Source organism: Muntiacus reevesi, chromosome 6 (assembly GCF_963930625.1).
Source record: "Muntiacus reevesi chromosome 6, mMunRee1.1, whole genome shotgun sequence".
In the NCBI taxonomy this organism is placed as follows: Eukaryota; Metazoa; Chordata; class Mammalia; order Artiodactyla; family Cervidae; genus Muntiacus; species Muntiacus reevesi.
Genome location: NC_089254.1, coordinates 43,932,143 through 43,958,610, shown reverse-complemented (window position 1 = coordinate 43,958,610; position 26,468 = coordinate 43,932,143). Strand labels below are relative to the sequence as shown.

Here is a 26,468-nt window from a genome sequence, read left to right as displayed (position 1 = left end):
GGCCTTGCATTTAGGTCACTATACTCTGTAATTTTTGCTGTAATTTACACACACACACACACATGGTAAGTATGTGAGTATGTTGGTTTAGCAGTTTCTTTTAGTTCAGTACTATAGTTTATTGCCTGGGTACCAAAGCTACCTAATTCTCCTTTCCTACAATATTAGAAATGTACAGACATCATTAGCCATTATGGGAATGCAGATTAGTGAGATACACACTTCACACCCACTAGAGTGACTAAAATGAATAGATAGCAGGTATTGGCCATCATAAAAAAATTGGAATTCTTGCACATTGCTGATGTGCAAGGTGTGTAAAATGATGCAGCCATAGTATAAAACAGTTTGGCAGTTTATTGAAAGACTAGAGTTACAGCATGACCCAACAATTGCACTACTAAGAAAAATAAAGGCATGTCTGCATAGAAACTTGTACATGAATGTTTATAGAAATATATTTATAGTAGCCATAAAATGGAAAGAACTCAAATGTTCATCATTGAATGACTAAACAACATGTGGTATTTTCAGTGGAAAATTATTTGGCATTTAAATAAATGAGGTATTGCTATATGCTACACATGGATGAACCTTGAAAGTATTGGGCCAGGTACAAAAGACCACTCTGTATCATTCCACTTACATAAAATGTCCAAACCCAGGAAAGTAGATTAGTGGTTGCTTAGGGCTAGAGGAGTTGGAAGGAGACGGGGAGTAACTGCTAATGGGTGCAGTATTTTTTCTTTGAGTGATGAATGTGTTCTAAATTAGATAGTGATGACTGTTGCACATCTAAAAACCATTCTATTGTATGCTTAAAAGGGTGAATTGAAGGAAAAAAAAGGTGAATTGTGTGACATATAAATTACATCTCACCAAAGTTGTTATTTTAATAAGTGTACGTTTAAATACATTTGCTTCTATGAGCATAAATTAGCTCCAGAATGATATACACTGGTTGCTTATGGGAAGGAGCTGGGTTCCTATCAGGCCCGAGTTCCTGTTGTGCCTTGTAATGACTGTAACTATTTTATAAATAAATGTTGAATAATAAAAATATTAACTCCTTTCTGATTTTACGTGATCAGGTCCTTCAGGGGTTAGATTATCTCCACAGTAAGTGCAAGATCATTCATACTGACATAAAGCCGGAAAACATCTTGATGTGTGTGGACGATGCATATGTGAGAAGAATGGCAGCCGAGGCCACGGAGTGGCAGAAAGCGGGCGCTCCTCCTCCTTCAGGGTCTGCAGGTGAGAGACTGGGCCAGCTTTGTGTCAGTCTGTGTAGGGCATTGAGGGCCTGCAAATTGTTCATAGGAAGCAATTGAGTTAAATGTGTACATGTTAGGAACTTGCATAAGAGCCCAATGACTGGAAATAAGTAGACCTTTTTCTTGAGGAGGAAAATGCCCCAATTAAGTTGTACTTTAATATTTGAATTACTTAGCTTTGTCCTCCCTTAAAAGGTCACTGAATTCTTCTTACCTGCTGCTTCATTTCCATTTGAACATTGTCTGCGTTGGCCACTTCTCTGCAAAGGAGTGTATACTAACAGTTTCCTTTAGCCGACCTACAGTCATCAGAATGCTTCCTTGTCTCCATTGAGCATAGTTATATCAATCTGAGTGTGACTGGTGGACTTAAATTTAGTTTCAAGAACTTCAGGGTGAAAGAAGATCAACTGACTTGAACATTGGTGTATGAAGTTTTATTTCTGGTTTTCACAAGGTGTCAGGATGGCTGTGAAGTGTGGATGATGCTTTCATCCTCTCTTCACCTGCTTTCTGCCCTAGTGTGTTGTCGGGTATGCACAGGGACTACAGAGTGAAAGCCCTCTAACTGAGGCTGTTGGCAGACGAACCACTTATGAATCTTGTTTTCTACCATCAGGTTGCTGTTTAGATCATGGAACCGTAGTCTGTTAAGCTTTTGACATTGGCCAAGTCTGTTCATGTCATTTCTAGACTATTTGCAGTAGTATTGGATTTATTTTAGTTGTATAAACTTGTGAAATAGTTTTCAAACATAGATGTGTAAATTAATTGTTCTGAAAGATGGAGATTAATTGTTCATTTCATTGTCTGTAAACAAGTTGGGTCGTGTGACTCTTCTCCATTTTCTTATCAGTCAGTGTTCTGTGATTGTGTGCTTTTGAAAGGAGTGAGTGTTTAATTTCAGATTAATAAGAGAAATGACTCCATGTGAACCACTATGGCTTTGCTTTTTAAGAGCCAATCGTTTGTTTGAGTTGGATAAACTTTCTTTAGGGCTCTTTGATTAACAAGTTTTAATATTTAACAATTGTTGAAGTTGCATAGCCATTGAAAGGCAGTAATTTCATTTTCCAGTTCAGATTACCTGCAAAAAGGTAAGTATCTGTTTCACTCTAAATGTTCACTTTGTTTTGTTTTGTTTTGTTTTTAGTGAGTACTGCTCCACAGCAAAAACCTGTAAGTACTTACACATATACTTATATTACCTCCTTGTCAAAAGTGACTAGTCATTATTGAACTTTTCTAATTGTAGCATTAGTTTTTGTTTCTTTCTGCAACAGCTTTTCTTTAAGGGTTGTTTGAGGGAATTAGTTGTACTTTTTGTTGTTGTTGTTCCTTTCTCAGTCACAGATGTTGTCATGCATTTTAGTGTAAAAGACAGCCATGTTTATAAATGCCGTGTATCCTTGAATATGCAAGACAATGTTTTGAAAAAGTGAAGTGATTTTTAGAGGTGGGGTAATTAGAGCTGTCCCAAAGTCTGTGTTTTCCTCGTGCACTATCTGGAGTGCTATTGGCGGAGTCTGATAAAATGTGAGGTTATAGAGATAGGGTTTTAAGGGTGATTATTGCACAAACCCTTTTGATTATTTCTGATTTGCCTCTAAGTTACCTGTTTTTTCTGAAGCTGCTGTTCTAATTTTCTTCCAGCTAGTATAGTTAAATGTGTGGTCCTATCAAAATACCAAGTGTGAGCAAATGAAACAGGCTGTTTGGAATTAAATTCTACCCTAGTGGACCTAAACCTGGTTTAGGCTTGGTTCCAGTCAAGCATAGAATATATGTATATCTCAAGTTGATGAGTCACCTGCAAGTTTTAAAGATCTTTATGACCGGAAAGCCCTTGGAAGGAAATGTGCAGAACTCCAGAGTGCAGCCAGCAACCCTCAGTCTGGAGTGGGAGTCCCAGCAGGAGGGGGAGCTGTAAGAATTCTCCCACCTGGCCTGCTGAGCTCTGCCATGGCTTGAGCAGCTTGCTTTGATTATTGGTTCTGTGAAAGACTGGAGGATCCCATTGCCAGTACTTTCCGAGTCAGATGGCCATGACTGGAGGCAGACTGAAACCATGGCTTCCTCTTTTTTTCCCTTTACTTCATATGCTCATTTCTTACAGTTCCTGCTGTCCTGGCTGTTGCTAACAACTTAGTGTGAGAGACCCAAGCACAACAGCGCTGTTGACCAAACATGAATGAAGAACACCTGTTTTGGCAGACAGTTGAGTAAGAGAGTAAAGAGAGGGAGCACTGTTAATACTTTGTAGACAGGCAGCAGCAAATGAAACTTGCAAGAGAGCTTCTTGTCTAAAGGCAGGAATGCCTCAGCATATTTAGTTCTTAGAATTTACAGGGAACAGGCTTGCTGGATTTAAGCTGTAGCTCTCCATGGGCAGGAGCTGATAGTAGTCCCGCTGCTTGGTATCAGCACTGGTTTCTTTTTTTTCTGGCTTTGCTGCAACGTTAACCATATTGTGGATCTCATGTCTGGGCATGTGATTTTAATTGAATAGACCTGAGAAAACAGACTGTGTTGGTATTTGCCATGCTGCCAGCACTTAGACGATGCTGCGTAGTGCTTTAAAAAGAAGGAAACTGACCTGTGCTATTTTCTTAACATGTTGTAGATAGGAAAAATATCTAAAAACAAAAAGAAAAAAATGAAAAAGAAGCAGAAAAGGCAGGCTGAGTTACTGGAAAAGCGCTTGCAGGAAATAGAAGAATTGGAGCGAGAAGCTGAAAGAAAAATAATAGAGGAAAACGTCACGTCAGTTATACCTTCCAATGAGCAAGATGATGAATACCACCCAGAGGTGAAGCTAAAAACAGCAGGACTGGAGGAGGTGGCTGAGGGGGAGACTGCGAATAACAACGGTCAGTGAACGCTGGAAAGCGGGCTGTACCCCAGGGCATCCTGCAGGGTGACCTGGTACTGCTGTGTGCAGACCTGAGGGTCTGAACCCTCCCTTCCCAGCCCTCCCTGGAGAATGTGGGAGCTGTCTGATACTTGCTTTGTAAAATATGCACCAGAAGTATGTTTCAAAATAGTTTTTGGTTTTTAATGGAAAATGTCTGAGTAGCACCATGTCTTTATCATGTTAATGATTGTCCTTCATTTTGTAATTAAGCTTTGACTTAACAACAATACCCTTAGACAATCTCTAAAGATTATAGAGGAAAGGGTAGAAAATGGAAGTACAGCTCTATTTATGCTCATTTTCTCTAAGAGCTAACTTTTTCTAATAAGAATAGGCTAGTTATTTAGTAAATGAAAAATAAGATTTAGAGAACCTGGAGATTTACCCCGAGAGCCCAGAGGCGTTTGCTATGTAGCAAGTGAAATTAGCACATTCAGACGTGTCTCTTGTTGGGGAGGATAAATGCCTGGTACACTCTGTTGAGAGTGACAAGTTCTGATTCTCACTCTTCCGCTTCTTAAGGTGAAGCTGAGGACCAGGAGGAGAAAGAAGACACTGAGAAAGAAAACACTGAGAAAGATGAAGACGATGTTGAACAGGAGCTCGCGAACATAGACCCTACCTGGATAGAGTCACCGAAAACTAATGGCCATATTGAGAACGGCCCCTTCTTACTGGAGCAACAGCTGGATGATGAAGACGACGATGAGGAAGATTGCCCAAATCCCGAGGAATGTAACCTTGATGAGCCAAATGCAGAAAGCGATTACACGTATAGCAGCTCCTATGAACAATTCAATGGTGAATTGCCAAATGGACGACATAAAATTCCCGAGTCACAGTTTCCAGAATTTTCCACATCATTGTTCTCTGGGCCCTTAGAACCTGTGGCTTGTGGCTCTGCACTTTCTGAGGGATCCCCCCTTACTGAGCATGAGGAAAGCAGTCCATCCCATGACAGAAGCAGGACAGTTTCAGCCTCCAGCACTGGGGATTTGCCAAAAAGTAAGTGTTCCTTCCCATGAGCTCTGCTTTCAGTCCCTGAGTGTCATGCCCTTGACAGATACTGGGAAGGGAATTGCCTGGCGGAGGTATAGCCATGTATGTATGCAGTAAGCACTTTTATTTTATTACTTTTGTAACCGTGAGTAAGTTAGTATACTTTAAAAAATATTCTGGGCCACTAGGATTTCTCTTGCCCTCTGCATATCAGATCCCATTTCTGAGGTTTTTTTTTTTCCTTCTCCTGTCTTAGTTAGTGATGATACCTTTGCAAAAGTTTTCCAAGTCTAGCATTTTACCCTGTAGCTTTCTATAGTGTACTTCCATCTGATAATGCTATGTTTAGTTTTTGGGTTTTTTGTTCTGCTTCATTTCTAGTCAAGGGAAGATGTGCCTGCTCTCTATCTGTATTGAGGAAAATGTATCTATTTTGATAGCTGTTCTTGATTACACCACTCTCCTGTTAAAATTTTAAAGGAAGTGATATAGGTTTAAATGTAGTGACGATGTATATCAAACCCTGATTTTGAGGGTGGATGCCACAAGACGCATCTCTGCCTGTAGTGTGCTGGGGGACTTCAGAAGGCACACACTGTGTCCCAGTTGGTTCGCACTCTGGCCCACAGTGGAAAAGCTCAGAAACCTCCTCTGCTCCCTCTGCTGACAAGAATGTTAACACATGGCGAGTCCACTGATGAGCCAGCCCTGCAAATAGCTCAGGATGTTCTGCAGCCCCAGAGACCTGCAGAGTCCTCTGTTACTCATTGGCCACAGCTAGTCATCCTAAGGATGTGGTTTTTCTTGTAACTTGGATAGACGTATTCTCCTCCTGTCAACCTTTACTCTGACCAGAAGGTTTGAAAGTGCTTGAAATGCTTTCACAAGCAATGTGGCTTCATCTAAGGAAAAACTCACCTCTTACCCTCCTTGACTCTCATTCTCTTCCTGTACCACTGCTGACGCTCTGGGCACCACGTGTGTGGGGGGACTTTCCGGCACTGAATAGCTCTCCAGCGCCAGCCCAGTGTCTCGCAGTTTAAGTAAAGCTTGACGCTGCCTGAAGATAGTGTCATGTGCCAGGGTCTAGGGCTCAGTTTCATCAGACTATTTCGTTCCCCCACCCCCAACCCATCACAAGTCCAAGTTGTCATCTCTGCTTCTGATAAGTTCTAAATTGGAGGTTTCTGTGATGCTGTCCTTGGGTTCAATTAATTTGTTAGAGCAGCTCACAGAACTCAGGAAAACAGCCAGCTAGCTGCTGGATAATCAGTTGATGAAGAAAGGATGTAAGTCAGCAACAGCCGGATGAAAGGGATGCACAGGACATGGTGTCTGGGAAAGGTGCGAGGCTTTCATGCTCTTTCCTGAATCACCCCCTCCCTGACGTATCTCCCATATTCCTCTGTGGTACGGACTCACCGATTCTTTTTTCTTTTCAATTAACACATCCAATTGTGTGTTGTTATCATTTACAGCTTTTTTTTAAATGCCAGAATTACCCCAAATTTGGCCTTTGTCAGCCTCTTCAAGTTGGTTCTTAGGTCCTTTTGACACAATCTCATTATTCTCCAGGTGCCTGCTCGCTCTTCTAGAACCACGTGTCCCAAGTTCATACTTGGGACAGGACCCAGGCTGGATTCAGCCTTGTTGCCAAGTAGTTTTTGCTTTTAAGATCTTGTCAATGTTTTATAATGTATAGGAACAGTAGTATGTAAACTTTATAAACACGCATATATTGAAATGAATGTTCAAACATCTTTTATTGATGGAGTGAACAGTATAAAAAGGTTTAGTAATCTCAAGTGTAGCGTGGTCTCGTCCCCATTTATTTTTAAAACCTAATATCGAGTGTCTGTGTGAACGTGGCATGCTTGCTGATGCTTCTGTATCCTTGCTGATGCTTTTCCTCCTTCTTGGAAGGCTTCCTCCTGTTTGTGTGGGCACACTTCTTTTGTTGGGTCCTGGCAGATCCCAGTTCTTGTTCCCTTCTTTTTCCTTTGGTCATACTTCACTGTGTGATCCTTGTTCATTTCCACTGTCTTCCTCATCACTGAGGTGTACACATTGAGAGTCTTTGTGTTTCTGCCTTTGTGTCCTCAGCATCTAACTTGGTGCCGAGACAAGCACTTATTGCATAATGAACCAACAAATGAGTGATACCTGCCTGTATTCTCCCACCTTTTCCCATTCACAGCAGAATTTTACTTTGTCCAACACACATGCCTTCTTCAGGACCCTGTCTGTGGCATGAATATTGCATCAGGGAGAAAGAGCAGGTCTGGTTTTTCCACTGATGCCAGTCTCTTACCAAACTGACCTTTTTGTTCATCCAGTCATTTGTTTGGAGGCACTCAGTTTGGGTTTTCAAAGCCTGGTCGTTGGAGATCTGTGGACAGCCTCTGCGTGGAGATACTTTGTTTCCTGTTGGGAGGGTCCTGTCCTGAAGGCTGGCAGTTGGCCCCCGGGCACTAGAGAATGGGAAGTGGGAGAAGTACCCTTTACTCAGTGTGTGTGGATCCTTGTCATTGCAGCAGAGGGCGTATATCAGGAAATAGTAGAAGAAATGCCAGGGCTGGAATGAGAAGATTGAGGATCACCTTACGTGCCAGGCTTAAGAATGCAAACTTCTACCTGGAGTAATTGTGTAGCCACTGAAGGTTGGGAAGAGGAGGCAGCGTTCTTCTTGGATTATTAGCTGCTGGAGCCATACCACATATTTTGGCTTAGCGCGTCTGAAGGACAGAGGCCTGGGAGCAGGGTGGCACTGCAATGCACGTGTTGGCCTGTCACCCTCACCTCGTGGCGACCGTGTCAGCAGCGGTGCTTGACTGGATGCTGGAACACAGCTCCACACTCTTCTCTCTCCCACCCTTGCTCCCTAGACTGTTTCCTGCAGAGCAATTCAGAGAGGGCTTTTTAAAGCACACCCTCCACACCCCGTCTCCAAGATATTTCCACTTAGCATACCCCCAGAGGCATCATTCTCTAAAGCTTGCAGCCCAGCACAGTCCGTCCCTAGCGCCTCTCTTTCTGATACCATCCCCACCCACCTCTGTTTCCCCTGCTTCTTCTGCTCCTCCCACACAGTCTTCTCTCTGAAGTTTCTCAAGGGTATACATTTATTTCTGCCTCTCTGCGCCTTGTACTCACTGTCATGTCTGCCCAGAGCATCTCTCCTTCGTGCTGCCCTGCGTGCAGACCTCTTCTCAAACATCACCTTCTCAGAAAAGACCCCTTCGGCTGAATGCCCTCGTCAGTAATCCATCTTCCATTTTCTGCTTTTTTCTTCTTAGCATATAGAGTTTCTTGACATAGTATGTGAATCATTCGTTTTATTTACTTTATCATCCATATTCTCAATGAGCTTGAGTTTCCTAATTAGGGCATGGTGGCAGAACCTTGTATGTCTCATTCATGCTCTTCCGGTGCCCGTACAGCCTTGGCCACGTAGAAGGGACTCGTAAATACTCGGTGAACAGCGAGGTAAGGTTTGAGTGTTGAATCTTGTAGGTTCTGCTGTTTCCTTGGGCGGGTATTAAATCTCCTGCATATAGTGTTTGTGCCATCCTTGTAAGGCTGTTTTAAACTTACAGTGTCAGTGAAGGCCTGCACAGTGCCTTGCAGATACGTGATGTTGGCTGTTCAGCATGGCAGCCCTGCTGGGCGGCATTTTGCTGGCACCCAGGCTCACCTGATGGCATGAATACAGTGTTACCCAGAGGCTTAACAGCCCCAGCCCTTCCTGAAGCAAAATCTTCCTGCCTTTCTCTTTGCACTTTTCATTCCCTCCTTAGTAGCAGAGAGCAAGGATGAGCCATGATATAATTGCATAATAGTGACTGAATCAGGAGAGGTGATCTGATTTTCTGGACAAAGCAAAATCTGTATGATTATGTAGCAAGTGTGTGGGCCTTTTTGAGTGTTGTAGTCTGATAACCTTTCAGAGACACTTAGAGCAGGAAACTGTCACACTGAGAAAAGAGATGCAAACTGATTCTCTTTTACCTCCTATGTGTTCTGAGTACAGTTAAATTTTTGAGGTAAATTTCCGAGTATCATTTGGAAGGCATTGTGTGCTGGGTAACCATGCACAGACATGAACCAGAAGGCTAACAGCAGGTCACCAAAGAGACTTTGTCTGGTGCCCATAAACCAGGGGTATTAATGGCAAAGAAACTGTACTGGTGGTCCCTGGATTAATAATGGTTTGACTTTATGATGGTTGCAAAAGTGAAATGCATTCTGTAGAAACTGTGCTTCACGTTTGGAGTGGTGGCACCCACCACTTGGCCTCTCATCCTTGGCTGGTCCCTCTCTGGCCTAAATAGAAGCCTTGGCCTCAGAGGGCAGGTGGAGCGGAGGCTCTAGCTCCTGTGTTTGGTCTTCTTTTCTTTTTGGGGGTGAGGATGGTCCTTTTCTCTTCCTCCTTTACTGAGAACTGAGCCTCACAGTGTTTAAGTCATTTGTAACTTGTAGATGTTGAAAATGAAATTTGAATCCAGTTCTGCAAAGCTCCAATTCCACTGTTGTGCCTGGTGACTCTCCTTTATTTAGTGACACGAGGGATTCATCTAGCCATTTCCGGTGCTGGCCATCTGTCTGTTGGGTCAGATTTTTGTTTTCTCTGGAACTCAGTTTCTCAGCCCATTCCCTGTTCAGTGTGAACACCTCACATGTCTGTGTGGGTTTCTGTGCTGCTGCCCTTGTCATTTCTGATTTCTGTGTTTCTTCTCCTTGGCTCATATCTGGCCTTTGGTTAGACCTCATGGTATTAAAACTTCCTCATAAAGAGGGATGTGGGCCTAGGGCAGATAGAAGGAAACACCAGAGTCTGACTGGCTCAGGTTGATACATCAGTCCGCGGAACAGTTCTTGAGGGCTAAAATGTCACCCAGAGTTCTCTCGCATTTTCTGGCCCCTCCTGGGAAGCTTTGTGGGCGTCCCAGGTCCTGGATGCCTCACTCAGTCACTGCCCTGCTCATGGTACATGCAGCCTGGCCTTGCTCCCTGCCTGGGATGCCAAGCTTCACACAAGGGTCTGCCTGAAGATGGTTGTTCAGTCCCTAAATCATGTCTGACTCTTTGCAGTCTCATGGATTACAGCACACCAGGCTTCCCTGTCTTTCACAGACTCCCAGAGTTTGCTCAAACTCACGTCCCTTGAGTCAGTGATACAATCCAACCATCTCAATCTCTGTCACCCTCTTCTCCTGCCCTCAATCTTTCCCAGCGTCAGGGTCTTTTCTAATGAGTCAGCTCTTCACATCAGGTGGCCAAAGTATTGAAACTTCAGTATCAGTCCTTCCAGTGAATATTCAGGGTTGATTTCCTTTGGGATTGACTGGTTTGATCTTCTTGCTGTCCAAGGGACTCTCAAGTCTTCTCCAGCACCACAGTTCAAAAGCATCAATTCTTTGGCGCTCAGCCTTCTTTATGGTCCAACTCTTACATACACGCACACACACAACCCCCTCTTCACCCCACACGCACACACGCACACACACACCTCTCCATCCCGCCGGGGAGTGTTCTCTCTACCCTCGAGTTTAGTAATACCACACTTCCAAGCTAGATGGAATCCAGTAGGGAACTGATGTAATCTGAGGAGCAGCTAAAAGTTACAGGAACTGAGCAGGCTGACCCAGAGGTGAAGGATAGGGAGAAAGGAGAATGGGCAAATCAGCGTGCATGGGGTCTCTGGGCAGCTTGCCCTCTTGTGAGGTATTTCCCTGAGATGGAGAATTTGAGAACTTAAATTTGTTGAGTCCACCTTACAGGATTCCAGGCCTAATTGATCATCCTACCACTTTTCTAGAAAAGGAGTGTGCCCTGCAAGCATTGTGTACACACTTGCAAACCACTTAACCCAGGCCCTAACTGTCCTGCTGTTTACTCATGCCAGCAAAAACCCGGGCAGCCGACCTGCTGGTGAATCCCCTGGACCCACGGAATGCCGATAAGATTAGAGTTAAAATTGCAGACCTTGGAAATGCTTGTTGGGTGGTAAGTAAAGTGTTCTTTCTTTCTTTGGTTGTGATCATGTATTAGAAGATGCTTTTTCTCTTTTAACGTCTTGTTCCTCCACAGTAATGTAGTCTGTTCCCTTCCAGCATAAACACTTCACAGAAGACATCCAGACGCGTCAGTATAGATCCATAGAGGTTTTAATAGGAGCAGGTTACAGTACGCCTGCTGACATTTGGAGCACGGCGTGTATGGTAAGAGCGGCCTATGCCCTTTTCCTCTATGTAAAGGCTCGTCCCTTCAGTCCCCACAGCAGGCCCGTCTTACCAGTGCCCATGGCCTAAGCCCTCTGACTGGAGGTTGTCCACTGAGGGGCGGGCGGGCAAGGTTTAGAGTTGGCAGGATCCTTCCCAGGTGTGTCCTTGTGTGTGTCTTGGTTTGGGCTTGTGAGAGACAACCTCGCGAGGCCTTCTGTGGCCCCCAGCTACAGACCTCAGCTGTGGTGATGGGCTTCACGTAGTTCCTGTTGGCTCTTGAAGTCTTGTGGGCTGTACGCAGCCTATGTTTCCCTCACTCAGGCTGTGGAGGCAGATGAAATAGCTGTGATTTAGGGGAAGGTTTGAGGCGGTCTGACAGACCTGTTATGTGGGGAGAGGAGAGGCTCTCCCCACATACCACTGTTTACGCTGTCTCCTGTTAAGCACAGTCTAGAAACTGTTCTGGCTTACGGTTCTAGGCCATCTAGCCTTGTCAGAGGCATGAGCAGCTGCATATGCTGTTTGAGTAAGTCTGTTCCCACAGGCAGCTTGGCAGTGGTTTTCCTCAGGGCCTCGGGCTGCCTCTTTTCTCTGATATAACAGAGCCGTTTTGCTGCCACTTGAGTGTATCAAAGGTCTGGTTGTGTCTAAACTCTCCCAAGTTACACCAGTGTCTCTTATCACTCTCCTTACCTGTGAACCGATGAGCATGAATAGTCCCTTTTCTGTAAGCCAGTTTCAGTTTCTTTCTCGGTCCTGTTTCCTGGCCAACTTGTCGCCTTTCTCTTAGTGAACTGAGCTTTGTGGTCTTTTGTTGGAAACGTGGGTGTATCTGTTGCTTCAGGTGGTGTTTCATGCTTTTCTTGTATTGTTCCCCCCCGCCCCACCCAAATTCTTCTCTTCTGTTTAAAGTGAGAGAACATGTGTGTAAAGCTTGGTACTTGTCTCCTCACTAAAAAGGAAGAGTGCAGAATAAATACAACTGTCTGTGATTTAAAGGTAACTGCAGCACTCCTTGGGTGTGTGTCCTCTGATGCTAAAACAATATGAAAAAAGAAACTCTGTCTTTCAAGCTTGCAACCAATATGGCCAAACAGGTCTAGAACAGAAAGTATGCCTTTCTGTTCTCTGATGGGTAATGCCAGAGAATAATTTTAAAATTACATTTCTCAATAAGTATAAAAAACTGAGTCCTTGCCATGCTGGGTATAGAGACAAATGGTTAGAAGAGTTGATGTGTGTGTCCTGATTCCTTTGAACGTAGGGAAGAAATCAGGCTCTCTCTGCAGGGGTCCAGGGGCAGGATGGGGTGGAAGGGCTGGAAGGCAGTGGGAGGCAGAGGCCGGGTCAGGAGAGGGAGGGCACTTTCACCAGTTGGAGCTGCAGGGGAGCAGTGTTCTGTTTCAGGATGTGTGAGGTCAGGCCTTACTTGTCTTCAGCTGCACAGAAGGGGCCATATGTGGGTTGTCCTGAATTACACTCTGAAAACTCTTTCAACTCTGAAATCTTGTACTTCTAATTTTGGGTGATAAATTTTGGTGATATAACCAGGAAAAATAGGACAAGATCACAGATGTAGTAGCATAATGCTGGAGCTGTCAGTACAGTTTTATACCATATTGTCTGTCTTGCCTTCCATGAGATAAGAGTGTGTACCTCCACAGTCTCCGGTCCTGCCAGCCCCTGTAATCACTGTCAACTGTGGCGTCAGTGTCCAGCTCAGACTCCTAAGAAAAAGCACTCTCTCCAGTCTCCTTCTACCTCCTCCCTTCCCAAGAAGTGAAGTCCCTCAGTGCTTCTAGAGCTGCTTATAAAGTTCTTTATAATTAGTTTAAGGGTGATTTTCTGGGAGTGGGGCAAGCTTTCATTCCCACCCCACTCCTCCCTGGAGGTCCTGACTGAGAGGTCCCGTCTTGTTCTCCATAGAGAAACTGGTGAAGGTGAGGCAGTCGTCACCCACCCCACTTCTGTTAAAGTTTAAATACACAACAGTGTATTAAATTCGTGACACCAAGCTGTGGTAAAGCTCTGGATTGCTCTTGGTGGAAAAACCCAGGGTTCTTTGTTGTCGATGGCTTTATGTCTTAGAGACTCCAGCGGAGGGAAGGGTGGTGGCTGGCGCCCGTGCTCACTGGTAGGTGCGTTTGCCGCTGGCAGGGAGGAGTGCTCTTGCAGCCGGATAGGGTGAGGCAGAGTAGCTGGGGTATGTCAGTGGTTGAATCTCTCGTTCTTTTCTTAAGCTTTAGCGCTCCTCCAGATGTAAGTGTGCATGATCTAAAAATTTGGTGTGGATCCTGACTTTGGTGGTTCTGCAGTTGTGCATCATAGAGTCCTTGAATGGGGCTCCATGGTGACCCCCAGTCAGTGCCATAAAGACAAGAAAAGCCAATCCTGACACATTTAACCAAACTGCTCAGGAGTGTTCACATCATGGAAGGAATTCGTGACCTTATTTATTCAGAATGGAGTGCGTTGATATGCGATGGCATTTCAGGAAAGGGGTACCTGGTCTCCCCAGAGCCTGAAGACAAACGCTGTTCCAGGGGAAAGCCATCTGAGGGGACTGGGCCGAGTACTGAGGGAAGAACCCAGAGTTCTCCAGTATTAAACATGGACAAAAATAATCAAGGTTATATTGAGAGTAACTCAGAGAGTTGAAGGCAACAATCTTTCATGATTTCTTAGTGGCCAGCGTAGAAACCTGTGGCAAAGTACAGAGGCTAGTGTTTCATTATGGTGTGCGTTTACCCTATTGTCTGTGTCCTATTTGTTAAAATCTTTTAAGCAGAAATCCTGCAATGAAAGATACTATATTTGCTAGACTCTCGACAAAAGATATTGTATATGAAGAGATTTTTTTGTGTGTCTTTAAATTGATTTTAGAAAGAAGTATTGAGTTTAATCAGGTTGTAACTTATGTTGAAGACAATTTGATACATAATAAAAGATAATGAGAATATGCAGGAAAAAAAGAAAGTCTTATCAGGCTTCAGAGAATTAGGACCTGATAACTTGTTGGGGGAGCCTTCATCTTGCCTCTTCCTTACCATTTCATTGACAGGCTTCTTCAAGTTGTATTTCCTTGGAAATACATGGATGCTAATGAAAATGGCCATCTTTACAAAATGCTGAGCTGATGTAGCTTAGTGTTAGGCTGACAGAAATACATACAACCAGATTGGAATGGTTTTGGAAACCAATTAGAAGAATGAGGTGAAACCAAGGATGGTAAAGAGCAGTTGGTGCTTTCCATGGATCCATCTCTCAACTTCCGGAGTCTTCTGCCTGCATTGGGCTTTTACCGTTTTCTCTTGGCGTGTGTCCCCGGCGAGAAAGACACTTACTTAGCATGTGATCCACTGTTGCCCTTGGGCCTGTGGCCAGGCATGAGGTTCTCCACCCTCATCTGCAATTGCCAATAGTGTCCTTATTGTTTTCTGGGTGGAGAGGGCAGGCCCTGAAGTGGCGTAGGTGACCCCCTTGTTCCACTAAGACCTGGCACATCTGGGTTCAGCTCAGACCCAAGTCTGGTTCAGGGCAGGGATCCTGAGTTCATGAACTAGTGCTCGTCGCAGGGTAGCTGGCAAGAGGCTTGTCATCTTACTTCCCTCTTTTCTTAAAAAAAAAAAAAAAAAATGCAAGATGAAGAGACGTGGTCCTGGGCTAAGTGCGCTTGCCTTGGTTTGTGAAGGACTCCACCCCAGGCACATGAGCCTTCCTTAGTGGGTGCACATTGGTGGTCATCAGCAGAAGGGGAGAGGGTGGGCCAGTTTGGCCGGGGCTGGAGAGGGAGCAGGCGGTGCAGCAGCCACTGAGCCCTGGGCCTCGCTGAAGCAGGGACGGGCCCCCGGGGGCCTCCACAACAGCGCACTCTGATATACAAGAGAAGTAAGTATGAAGGAGACCAGAAGTGGGGTTTGGCTTGTTCTTTCTAAAAAGAATTCTTTTACTTTGTTTAAATTCTTACTTAAAGCATGTTTTTTTAAAAACATGATATTTGATCAATAGAGCAGTAGCAGTTGTCATCTTTATTTACTGTTAGCAAATTAAACTCATGGTCCTTAGACAATTTTATAAATAAAAGATATAGATTCACTGGCAGAAATGGAAATAAATACCCCTCCTGTCACCTCACCAGCACCCTACCCTGTACCCTTGGGGGCTGATCCTATAACCAGGAGGTTCTCCTTGCCAACCACACGCGACTTACACAGTGATCTAGCACCTCCTGACCTGGGGTGACAGCAAGAGGGGCTTCTTTGGTTCTAGAAATTTCCTTTGGTTGAGTCAGAAATGAATGACAAAGGTCTTCCCTTCAGGAGGGTGGCAACACCCTCGGTCCAGGACCAGGCCAGCCTGCAGGTTGTGGGCAGGCTCTGGGTCAGACAGCCCTGGTCCCTGGAGTGTTCCACCTAGGCCTGCACACAGTTGCTTCCTCCGAAATATATAAGAATGTTTCTGAAGCTTCTTTGAACTTTTGGGAAGAAGAAAAAAAGCCTGATGTTGAGCCTTTAAAGGAGACTCTGGTTTGATTCAGATCCTCATAAAATGTAGGTCTCTTGTACCAGAAAACATTGCTGGCTTGGACCCAGTCTCTGAAGCGCTTAGCATGTCATCTGTTGTATCCTAGGCATTTGAGCTGGCAACGGGAGATTATTTGTTTGAACCACATTCTGGGGAAGACTATTCCAGAGACGAAGGTAAGTATTGTTGCCTGCTGAATACCTCAGTATGGGTCTACAGAGAGTCTGGGCCTTCTGGAGAACATTGTGTTTTTGCACAAAAATAGAACTGTGTTTGGCTTTCAAACACCAGATTCAGATGCTTTCCCTTAGAGCTTGAAGCCCCCTCAGTCACAGTGACTGGGCAGAGCCTCCTGGCACAGGTGACCCTGCGGGGAGCTTGTGGCCTCAGCCCGCCCCCTCGCAGGCTGGGAGAGGACAGGCCAGATGAACCCGAGGCCTTTCCATGGTCCTTTTGTCCACTGATCTGCTGCCCATTTCTCTGTCCTGTTGGGGGCTGAATTTAAAACGACGGAATTCTGGCTTGAATTCCATCTGCAAACCTGTCCATCTCCATGCTTACTTGCTTGCAATGCTGGGGTGACCTGGGGTGAGCTGGCCTCAGGTCAGCTGGTTAACTGGCTAACACTCCAGTCCTGAGGCCCGCCATCCCAGAAGCCTCTGCATGATGTGCTGCAGACATTGTTGATTTGAATCTATTTCTGATTTTTTACTAATTTCGATTTTTCCCCCCCTCTTCTTTTATCCCATCCTTCCCTCTGCCCCTCCCATTCCCGTATCCTTTTTTTTCTCTCCTCCATAGACCACATAGCCCACATCATAGAGCTGCTAGGCAGTATCCCAAGGCACTTTGCTCTATCTGGAAAATATTCTCGGGAATTCTTCAATCGCAGAGGTAGTACCTCTTCTTTTTGAAAAGCGCCACGATGCAGACAGAAACGAAATAGCAGCTGCTGATGGTAGCATTAATGGTGACAAAGGCATTTCTCTTAAATTCCCAAAGCAGCCCAGCAGAATTCCTCTGCTAATGTCGGAGCTGAGGAGGAGACCGCACTCGGCCCCGCGCCGCGGCCCCTGTGCGTCATCCCCCCCCCAGGGGCCTTGAGCAGAGCCCGTGCTCTGTCTGTGCAGGCGGCGCTCTGTTTCTGTCTGCGCGGGCGATAGCGGTGTCTGCATGCAGTGTACTGATTAAACTGTCGTGTGTTTCTGTTTTGCTGGCAATGTTTCCCAATGCAGATCACATAGCATTGATCATTGAACTGCTGGGGAAAGTCCCTCGAAAATACGCTATGTTGGGGAAATATTCCAAGGAGTTTTTCACCAGAAAAGGTAACGGTATTTACGTAACACTAATTTTCAGCATGATCCTCTCCCTAAGGAGACATTGTGCATTCACATTTGGGCAGTGGATACAGATCTGGACTTTAACACCTGGGGGATTCTGCTGAAGAAAACTCTCAAGAAATAAAGAATCATCCGATATCTGTGGAATAAGAATTTTATGAGACAACAGTCTTCAGAAAATCCTTTGATCTTCTCCACACCTCTCCTTTACACTAAGCACCGGTCCATGTATTCAAGTATTTATAAAAGGAGTTTAAACGATATTTAGAAACCAGCTATACTTGCCTTTCCATTTTCCATGTTGTTTCTGGAGCCAGAGTACTTTTGCAGTGGAGCAGAGCCCTAGAGGGTGGACTTAATGGCAGTCCATCTGCATCCTAATTCATGGGTCTGAGCTGGTTCTGTAGGGGGAGTGGGCCTGCGATGTCCTGTGTGCCTAACATTATTATACATCAGATCCTGTTCTCCCTGGACCTCACTTCACACTGTACTGTGGGTGATTTATTTTAATATTATACTTGGTGATCTCGCCTTGGCATGGCCTAGAACACAGCTCTTTGCCCTGGATAGTCCCTAGTTAATGATCAATTTTTAAAAACACCCAAAAGCCCCAGGGAATTTATTTTTACAGAACCTTCCCCCAATGCCGTCGTCTTTCATGTGAGCGTGGATAGCTCTCTTAATTCATATTTTTTCAGCATAGATTTTTTGGGGGGCGGGGGGGAGGAGTGCAATTTCTTTTAAAAAAGAACTTTTTAAAGTTGATGTGGGCAGGACATGGAGTTTCTAGAAATTTTTGCAAGTACTAGATGCTCTATCTTCTGTAGTCAAATTGATTCTCCAAATTTGGCTTATTTTCCTATGAGATAAGGCGTTCTTGTGCAGTAGTAATGCTTTATGATTCACTTTGGTGATTTCCAGCTAACCAATCCTGTCTTATCTTTTGAATTTCATTTCCCTGTTTTTGCATGAGGCCTGATTGCTAACCATGCCAAAGACGGTGTTTTCCTACTCCACTTACTCTGAGTGCATTGACCAGACTCTCAACTTTATTGCACCCACCCAGTGGGTAACCTGTGAAGTATGTAACTGGATGCAGTGTTTTTTCTTTTTTTAAATCTCATCATAGGAAAAAAAACTGTCAAGGAAAAATATTCTTCAGGCATGTATTAGTTTGATTCTGAGAACCTTGTCTTTGAGTTTGGGTCACTCAAGCAGGTGCAAAAGTCCCCTCACCATACACATACCTTCACGTGGTCTCAGGTTGTACTTAGGGCAGCACATTCAGTGGCCGAGCTGGGGCTGGAGTGCGGTGGGGGACCGGCATGGCATGTCCCATTGTCTCCGAGGCTGTTGTGGGGCCCTTCTGGTGGTGCGTCCTCCCTCCAAGGAGGCGTGAGGCGTAAGAGGGTATCTGCTACCCGGGGTACGCTGAGAGCTGATGCCTTTATTGTTATAAACAGCAAAACACTGTGTACATTGTGAATTTCTGGACAGCAGTGTTGCTGAGAGTGGACAGTTTCCTAGGAGATTTCCAGAAAATGTTATTTGAACATAGTTGAAGCAAGGGAAAGCTCTGGATTATTTTGGCCTGGGGTGGCGTGACTTGGGGAGTTGTTTTTATTTTAACCAAGGTAGACTCCTTCCACATTTTGGAGTGTTTTCAGAGCCTGTAGGAGATGGCCTGAGCCCCATGGGGACCTGGCTGGGAGATGACCTGCCCCCAGCCGCTGCCTTCCCCATGCCGGGTGCAGCTGTGAGGGGAGGCGGCCAGAGTCACAGCCTGAGCTGTCACGCGGTGTGGGCCTGCGGGTGCCCCAGAGGGGGCGGGAGAAGGCCCGGCAGGGCGCTCGTCCCCACCGTAGGCACCAGGTGTGGTGATGACCAGCAGCCAGCAAGGTGCACAGGGGCTTTTCCTTTCATTGTGCTGCCGCCGCCCTTGGCTCTGTAGCAACAAGGGACCAGCACTGTGCATAGTGGGGAAGAAGCTGAAGAGGGACAAAAGGTGGGGCCTTAAATGGTGAGAAAATGAAGTCAGGCAAATGACTTGAAGGTGCCTCTGCCCACAGCCTGTGGACAGGTTTGCTCATGGAGACCCTGCTTGGAGACTCTTGCTCCTCTTGGGCTTTGCCTCTGATTGGAGCTACAGGCCCCGGGGGTGAAAGCTGCCAAGTCCCACCCCAGAGCCAGTGGTGGGCCTGGAGCCCTCCCCTCACCGCACCTGTGGGTCTCCTTCAGCAGATGCTGGTACGTGAGCCTGGGGTCCTGATGTGCCCGCCCAGTGGTTGAGTCCCGCTCAGGGCTCTCTGTCCAGGGTCCTGGCTTTCACACTGGCCTTTCCGTAGGCGCCCTTGCTCCTCGGACAGCGGGAGCGCTGCCCGCCCCCAGAGGGGAGTGTAAAGTGTTCGTGTGGACCTTGCCGCTCCATCATCATGTTTTCATGTGTGTGTGTTGTGGGGATTGTGTGGCTGGGCTCTTGTTTGAGGAGTACATTTGAAGGTGGTCTGCGGAGCTGAAGGATGTCCGGCATCCTCGGTAGAGGTAGACTGACATGGAGCTGACGTGTGTTACTCTGGTGTCTAGGGTCCTTTTCTCCTTCCTTTGGATGATTAGGTAGGAAATCCCCTACAATGACTGGGAATGGGGACTTAAATTCTTTCTTGATTATTATTGATTTGTTGTAACTCTGAAACGCATGAGGGATTTAGGGCTTTCACAGAACTCATGGGAATAGTATGATTATGAGTGAGAGTCTGTCTTAAAGTTGATTTCACCATGTCCCTTGGGATGAGGGGGATGATTGGCTGTAATTAAAATGTGTGTTGGCATGCCTCCACCAGTAAGGGGGAATGTATATATGTTTTAGAAATAATGGGATCTTAAATGTATCCATTTAAAATTTCTTCTAAAATACCTTTGTGCCAGAACTGGTAGAGAAAGGTGAAATTGAAAACTGCCATTACTTTGCTTACGCCTCTTTGGAAAGCAGGGGGCTCGAGAGGCCTGAGCAGCGGCCTCCCTGCTGTCCGTCCTCCCCATCCTCCCCGTCGTCCTGGGCGGGAAGCACATCTCACCTTGACCCAAGGCCGGGGAAGAGGAATGGGCTGTGTGCCTTAAAGCTAAAAATGAGGTGCAGCTAAGTGGCATCATCTTGCTTATAATTCAGGATAAAATAACTGCTACTAGTTTGAATTGTTTATTGGTCAGGCATTTTGAAATTGAGGTGGACTTTTTTGGCCAGCAATGTAATTACTGTTCTCACCATATTAGGATTTAATCTTCTGGTGTTTCCTTTGAGTGCAGGACTAGCCTCAAAGGTATATAAGGAAGGCCATCTTGGTGTGTGTGTCAGGGTGTGGCCCAGCAGGAGTGAGCGCCTCTGTGGATCTTGTCCCCATGCTGTCTTGCATTGGTCTGGATGTCGATATGGGTTCCTCCAAACCTGTGCCTGACCCCTAGAGGTGACAGTGTTAAGAGCAGGGCTGTTAGAAGATGCATCAAGTTATGAATGGTGTAGTATCTCATGGAGACACCTGGAGAGCTCGCTGGCCCCTCCGCCACCAGAGGACACAGTCTCTGCCCTGGAGGAGGGCCCTCGCCGCGCGCACTGGCGCCTGCCTCGAGGACTTTGAGGAGTCAGTTTGTTGCTGTAAGCAGCCTGAATGGACTAAGACACAAGCCTAGGAAAGTGTCCTAGTCCTCAGGTGATGGCAAGGAAAATAGTACAGCCAGGAGCACACCTCATTGTTCTGCCAAACAGGTATTCTGTCGTGCCATCATTTTAGTAAAAGTTGCTGTATTGAGGATGGAAATATCAGAGGAGATGGTTATCTTTAAAAAGAAAAAGCTGCTTGATTCTAGATGAGGCTGTTGAGTGTGTTGTAGTATATGGGAGTGATAGTATGTGTCAGACCAGAGACCTCTTAAGTACAGTGGGAAATTTCAGAGCATGCAAGAAACTCATGTGTAGTCAAAGGACTCCTCTTGCAGGCACACCTTCAGAGTAAGTGACGTCCAGTAGAAGGAGGAGAAAAGTGCAGGAGAAGGTGAAACTCGGGAGCCGGGTTTTCAGTCTTTTTTTTGTTTTTTCTTCTGGCTGCATCTCTCTGCTTGTGGGATCTTAGTTCCATGGCCGGGGATAGAAGCTGGGTCCCGGCAGTGAGAGTGTAGGATACCAACCTCTGGACTGCTAGGAAATTCTCAGGAGCTGGGTTTCAGTAGAGGTACCATTCTTGATTTTTAATGTTCAGATGGAACATTTTAGGTTGATTTTTAACTTATCTCCAGAATTACCTAAAAATCATCACATTCTCTTTATTTCTGTGAAGAGAAAAGCTGCCGTGTGATGTTTGGCATGCACCCGCCTGATCTGCTTGGTTTCAAGTTTAAAACTTTGATCATAGCATTTCCATGCGGCATACGCAGTGAAGACAGGAAGATGCCCAGGTACGCTTACAGTGGTTTGCAAACTTGAGGGCCTCCTGGCGTGGCAGCGCTGGGGACGGAGGACGCGTCCGCTGTGGCCCCGCTCTGTCTTGCAGGCGTGTCCGCTTGGCTGAGCTCAGTGGGAGCTTGATTCTGGAAATAACTAGAATAAAGTGTCTTCATACTTGTGAGTCTTAAAGCCTTTGAAACATAAACTGCTTTAACTCTGATTTTATCAGGAGCATTAATTCTGTGAGATAAGAAGTCTGCTTTTTCCTCTTGGTGATAAACTCTCTCAGGACCTGAGCTCCGTGAGCAGGGGCTGGGGCTGCCAGTGCAAGTGGGGTTCTGTCCCCAGTGGGTACATTTGAAGTCTTCACTGGAGTCCCAGTCTTTGCTGTAGGGCGGCCTTTGTGAGCTGGAAGCAGGGTGGTGGTGGTCCCCGTGCTGGGCCAGTCCTGGTGATGCCTGTCGTCCCACCGGGCCCTGCGTGGAGGCTGTGTGACAGGGACCCCCGCGAGGGTCGCGGGAGGAGGCGGTGTGATGATGTCACAGCCAGCTGTAGCGATGCCGGACAGAGCAAAGGAGTGAGGGAGAAACAAGCCACAGCTGAGACTAGGTTTCAATTACTGTTCAACTACTTAAATTTGAGCATATGGTTAAAAAAAAAATGGCAATGAAATTGCTACAGCATGTTCAGGTAAATTCTATCATAGTTCATCCCATTTATTCCTGTCATTTATTCTGAGCTCCTCCGTAGTGAGTTGTTTTTACCGTATCCTTAAACAGCCTTGGAATTCTTTTTAAAACTTAATTTTTGGTAAGCTTTTTGCCAGTTTTTCAGTAACAGTTTTATTGAGGTGTAATCTACATACCATAAAATTCACCCTTTCAAAGTGTGCAGTTCAGTAATTTTTAGTATAGTTACACAGTTACGCAAATGTTACTGCTGTCTAATTTTAGAAGGTTTTCACCTCAAAAAGAAACCCTTGGCCTGTTAGCACTTCCGCTCCATCCCCCCGCCATCAGCCCCTGGCAGTCCTGGTCTACTTTCTGTCTATGAATTTGCCTATTCCGGATTTTTTCATATAATTGGAATCATAAAGTATGTTGATATTTATAATGGCTTCTTTCATTTACTCTCGTGCTTTCCAAGTCCATCCATGGGTAGCATGAATCAGTACTCCATCCTTTTTTTCGTACGACTGGACCACATCGAATTCCCCATTCACCACGTGATGGACATCTGGGTCGTTTCCACCTTTTGGCTATTAATGCTGCTATGAACATTAAAGTGCCAGTTTTTGTGTGGATATGATGTTTTCATTTCTCTTGAATGTGCATGTGATACTTGAGTTACAAAGGTTTTTACTTTTTTATGAAGTTCAGCTTTCTGTTTCTCAATTTTGTTACTTGTGCTTTTGATATTTTAATATAACATCTAAGAAACCCTTGCCTACTTCAAGGTCATGAAAACTTATTTTTCTGTTTTCTTCTAAAAGCATATAGCTCTAGCTCTTCTACTTGGGTCTAGAATGCATTTGAGTTAATTTTTATTTGTGTGGGAGGTAAGGTTCATTTAGAATTTGATCTCAAATATTACATGTACTTTGTAGGAAATTATTCAAAATTTTTAAGTTTTTTATCTTCCTTAGTACCTGTATCTACTGATAGGTTTCCTTTCTTTGTGTCTGCTACTGAAGTTTGTCATAATTCATTTTATATCATGGTTTCTGTTTTAGTTACCAGTAATGCAGTACCAGGGTTTTGTTTTATAGTCCCCTGTGCGCAGTGTAAAACCTCACATGCTTGTGTGTTTAATTCTGGAATGTTATAATCTCCTAGGCAAAGTAATACATTTTCCTTCATAAATCACCTAAAATAATACTCCAGAGAAGAGAAACAGAAGGGCTTAATATTTTTCCTTAGCAAGAATGCATAGCAAGCGGCTGGCATGCGGAGTGGCCGACCCGAACCTTCACTCCAAGGGAGGAGCCCTCTTTCAGGCCTGCTGATCAGTCTTCCTCGGTGTGTGTGTGTCGGGGAGGTTCTGCCCACAGAGCCGGTCAGGAAGCCTGAGAGGCAGCGCTGCCCATCTGGCCTTGCTGACAGCCAGGTGGCCTGCATGTGTGTGAGAGCTTGATGCTGAGGGACAGCTAAGTGTTACTCGGCATTCTTTAAGAGAGAAAGGGCTGGAAAGGGTTTAGGAAGTAAAAACTGTCCCAGTCAAGTGTTTCGGTATTGGCACAATTTGTTTCAACAAAACATACCTTGATATATTTTCCTAAGGGAAAAAATTGTCAAGGTGTAAAAGCTATTGTTACAGTAGGACAGATAGTAAAAAAAAATTTTTTTTTACTGTTTTACTATCTGATAGTTTTATTTTTGTTTTGTATTATACGTGGTGGAAATGGCTGTGTTTGGGGTGGCTGTGTTTCTTGTGTGTTAGGGGTCAGACTAGAGCTGATGAGTGGACTTGAGGCCCTCATTTATCAAAGGAACCTTTTCTTGGCAGTTCTAGGAATGTGTGTGCTGAGTCGTGTCTGACTTTTTGCGAGCCTGTGGACTGCAGCCCATCATCCTCCTCTGTCTGTGCCATTTCCCACAAGAATTCTGGAGTAGGTTGCCATATCCTTCTCCAGGGGATCTTCCTGACCCTGGGATCGAACTGAATTACAGGTGGATTCTTTACCACTGAGCCACCAGGAAGGCCACAGCATGTATGAATTTGTGTGAGTTTGGGAGCTTACAGTTTGTTTTTAAGTAACTTCTATCAGCTGTTTATAAGATGGTGCTGCTGCTTCTTAAGCAGTTGAACATAAATAGTACTTACGATGACAGAGTGAGGTGAGTACATTACCTGTTTTTCTTGGCATTGTAGAGTTTTCCCACCTACCTTCATAATCCACATATTTGTTCATTTTAGAGGCAACACACTATTCTATTATTGCAATATTGTTATGTATTCAGTATCTTTGTACATATAGTTTTCTTTGTGCGTTTTACCTGGTCAGAAGTGTGTCAGGTATTCTAGGATTTCTTTTGGAATCATCTTTATCAGTTTATAGTATAGCTTTCCCGCCTTGTATGGTTTTCCTGTTGTTATGCAGATTTTAAGGCATCTCTCCTGGTGAAGCAGCTCTCCTTTCATGGAAGTTTTTGTGTACTTGGATGCCTGTTCATGGAGCTTAGTCTGAGAACGGCATCCTCAGGAGTAGATTCCCAGTTCTGAGCAGCTCGTGCTCAGCAGTTGCTCTTATTTGCAAGCCTGGAGAGTGCTTACTCCACTAAAGTACAGAGTAATGTCCCCCATGGAGCTGGTTTTGCCATGATGAGTGTGTGTTTCCGTAGTTTGCTCTAACCTTGTCCTGGTGTCATCAACAGTCACTACAGAATCAATGGAACTCATTAGAGAGGATGCGGAAAGAGGAAGAAACAACCTTAAACATAGCTGATGTCTGGGGGTGGCCGCTTTCCATCTTTATAGCTCTTTGAAAACTACTCTTGGGATCATTTGTAGAACATAGTTTTGGTTGTTTTGGCCATGCCAGACAGCATACAGATCTTAGTTCCCTGATCAGGGTTTGAACCCATGCCCCCTGCACTGGGAGTGTGGAGTCTTAACCACAGAACTGCCAGGAAAGTCCCTAGAATGTAGTTTTGACTTTTATTACTACTTAACATGTGGCTATACAGTTTCCACCATGTTACTGAGTAATATTAAATAACATTCATCAAGTGTATGTACCAGGTCTGGCTGTGTTTTTGACCACAATTCTCTGATTACTGAACACTTATGAAGTTGTGAGTATGTAATATAATTTTGCAGTGAGCATATTTGGGGGCCAGGGTTTATTTCCTTAGGTAGGATTCCTACAGCAGGAGTTTCTGGGTAAAGCGGTGAACATTCACTGGTTGCTCCCACTGAACTCTCGCGGAGACTGTCTGCCGCCAGGAGAGGAACACTTGCTCCTGTCAGACGGCAGACACCTGCCTCTCGGTCTCCCTGCCTGGCTCTCTGCCCTGTCCTCATGTGGGAGTCAGGAAGTTACTTACACCCTCTCCCTTTCCCAGAGATGTATTCTTGTGATTTCTTTGTTCAGAACTGTGTGCACATCATGACAACCCTGTAGACAGACCAGTTCATAAGAACATAGGTTGAAAGAGTCTAGGCCAAAAGGAAGTCATCGTGGGTGAATTACAAGTTGTTTTTCCTTTTGTTTTTTTACATTGTGATACTGTCTTTTGGGATATTCTTTTTCCTTCTCTGTGATTAAAGAAAGAGGAGGGGTGTGCATCTACTCTGAGTCACAGACCAGGCCTCCTGAGAAGACCTTTGTGAGCACAGGCCCGCCCCTCTGTCAGCGCATGTTGTGTGCTAGCCCTCCTGCTCTGTTCGGGTCACGGCAGGCAGCCCCAGAGAGAGGAGCTGGCCCAGCCCCTGTGTGAGGGCGCCTGTGAGCAGCCTAGGCCCCGGGGCCTGGAGGTGGCCTCGGGTGTGCAGGTGAACATCGCCAGCAGGGAAGAGGACCGTCATACTGTCCTTTGACTTAAAATGACTTTTTTTTTCCTATTATGAAAAAGGCTGTTACAGTTCTCAGACCATTTACTAGCATGTCAGTCACTCTGTCTGACATGAACAGGGCTGTTCATGACTCGCACTTTTCATACTGCAGTTAGAACATTTTGAAAAGGATAACTTAAGGCTTTTTATAAATTGATGTCTGGTAGATTTTAGATTTGTGGAGATAAATGGAATTTT

At 45.2% G+C, this 26,468-nt stretch overlaps 1 protein-coding gene across 4 annotated transcripts in view; it reads left to right on the top strand.

The window, feature by feature from the left end:
- SRPK2 (SRSF protein kinase 2) overlaps positions 1 to 26,468 on the top strand; it is a 236,880-nt gene that overhangs the window by 208,117 nt on the left and 2,295 nt on the right. For 2 of the 4 annotated variants that reach the window (XM_065938558.1, XM_065938559.1), the window contains exons 8-16: positions 1,092 to 1,257; positions 2,431 to 2,456; positions 3,901 to 4,147; positions 4,714 to 5,196; positions 11,096 to 11,196; positions 11,304 to 11,411; positions 16,045 to 16,114; positions 16,740 to 16,832; positions 17,174 to 17,266. In XM_065938558.1, coding sequence (XP_065794630.1) covers positions 1,092 to 1,257; positions 2,431 to 2,456; positions 3,901 to 4,147; positions 4,714 to 5,196; positions 11,096 to 11,196; positions 11,304 to 11,411; positions 16,045 to 16,114; positions 16,740 to 16,832; positions 17,174 to 17,266 — 1,387 coding nt within the window. The remainder of the gene's footprint in view (positions 1 to 1,091; positions 1,258 to 2,430; positions 2,457 to 3,900; positions 4,148 to 4,713; positions 5,197 to 11,095; positions 11,197 to 11,303; positions 11,412 to 16,044; positions 16,115 to 16,739; positions 16,833 to 17,173; positions 17,267 to 26,468) is intronic. The other 2 variants (XM_065938561.1, XM_065938560.1) reach the window with 2 other exon arrangements.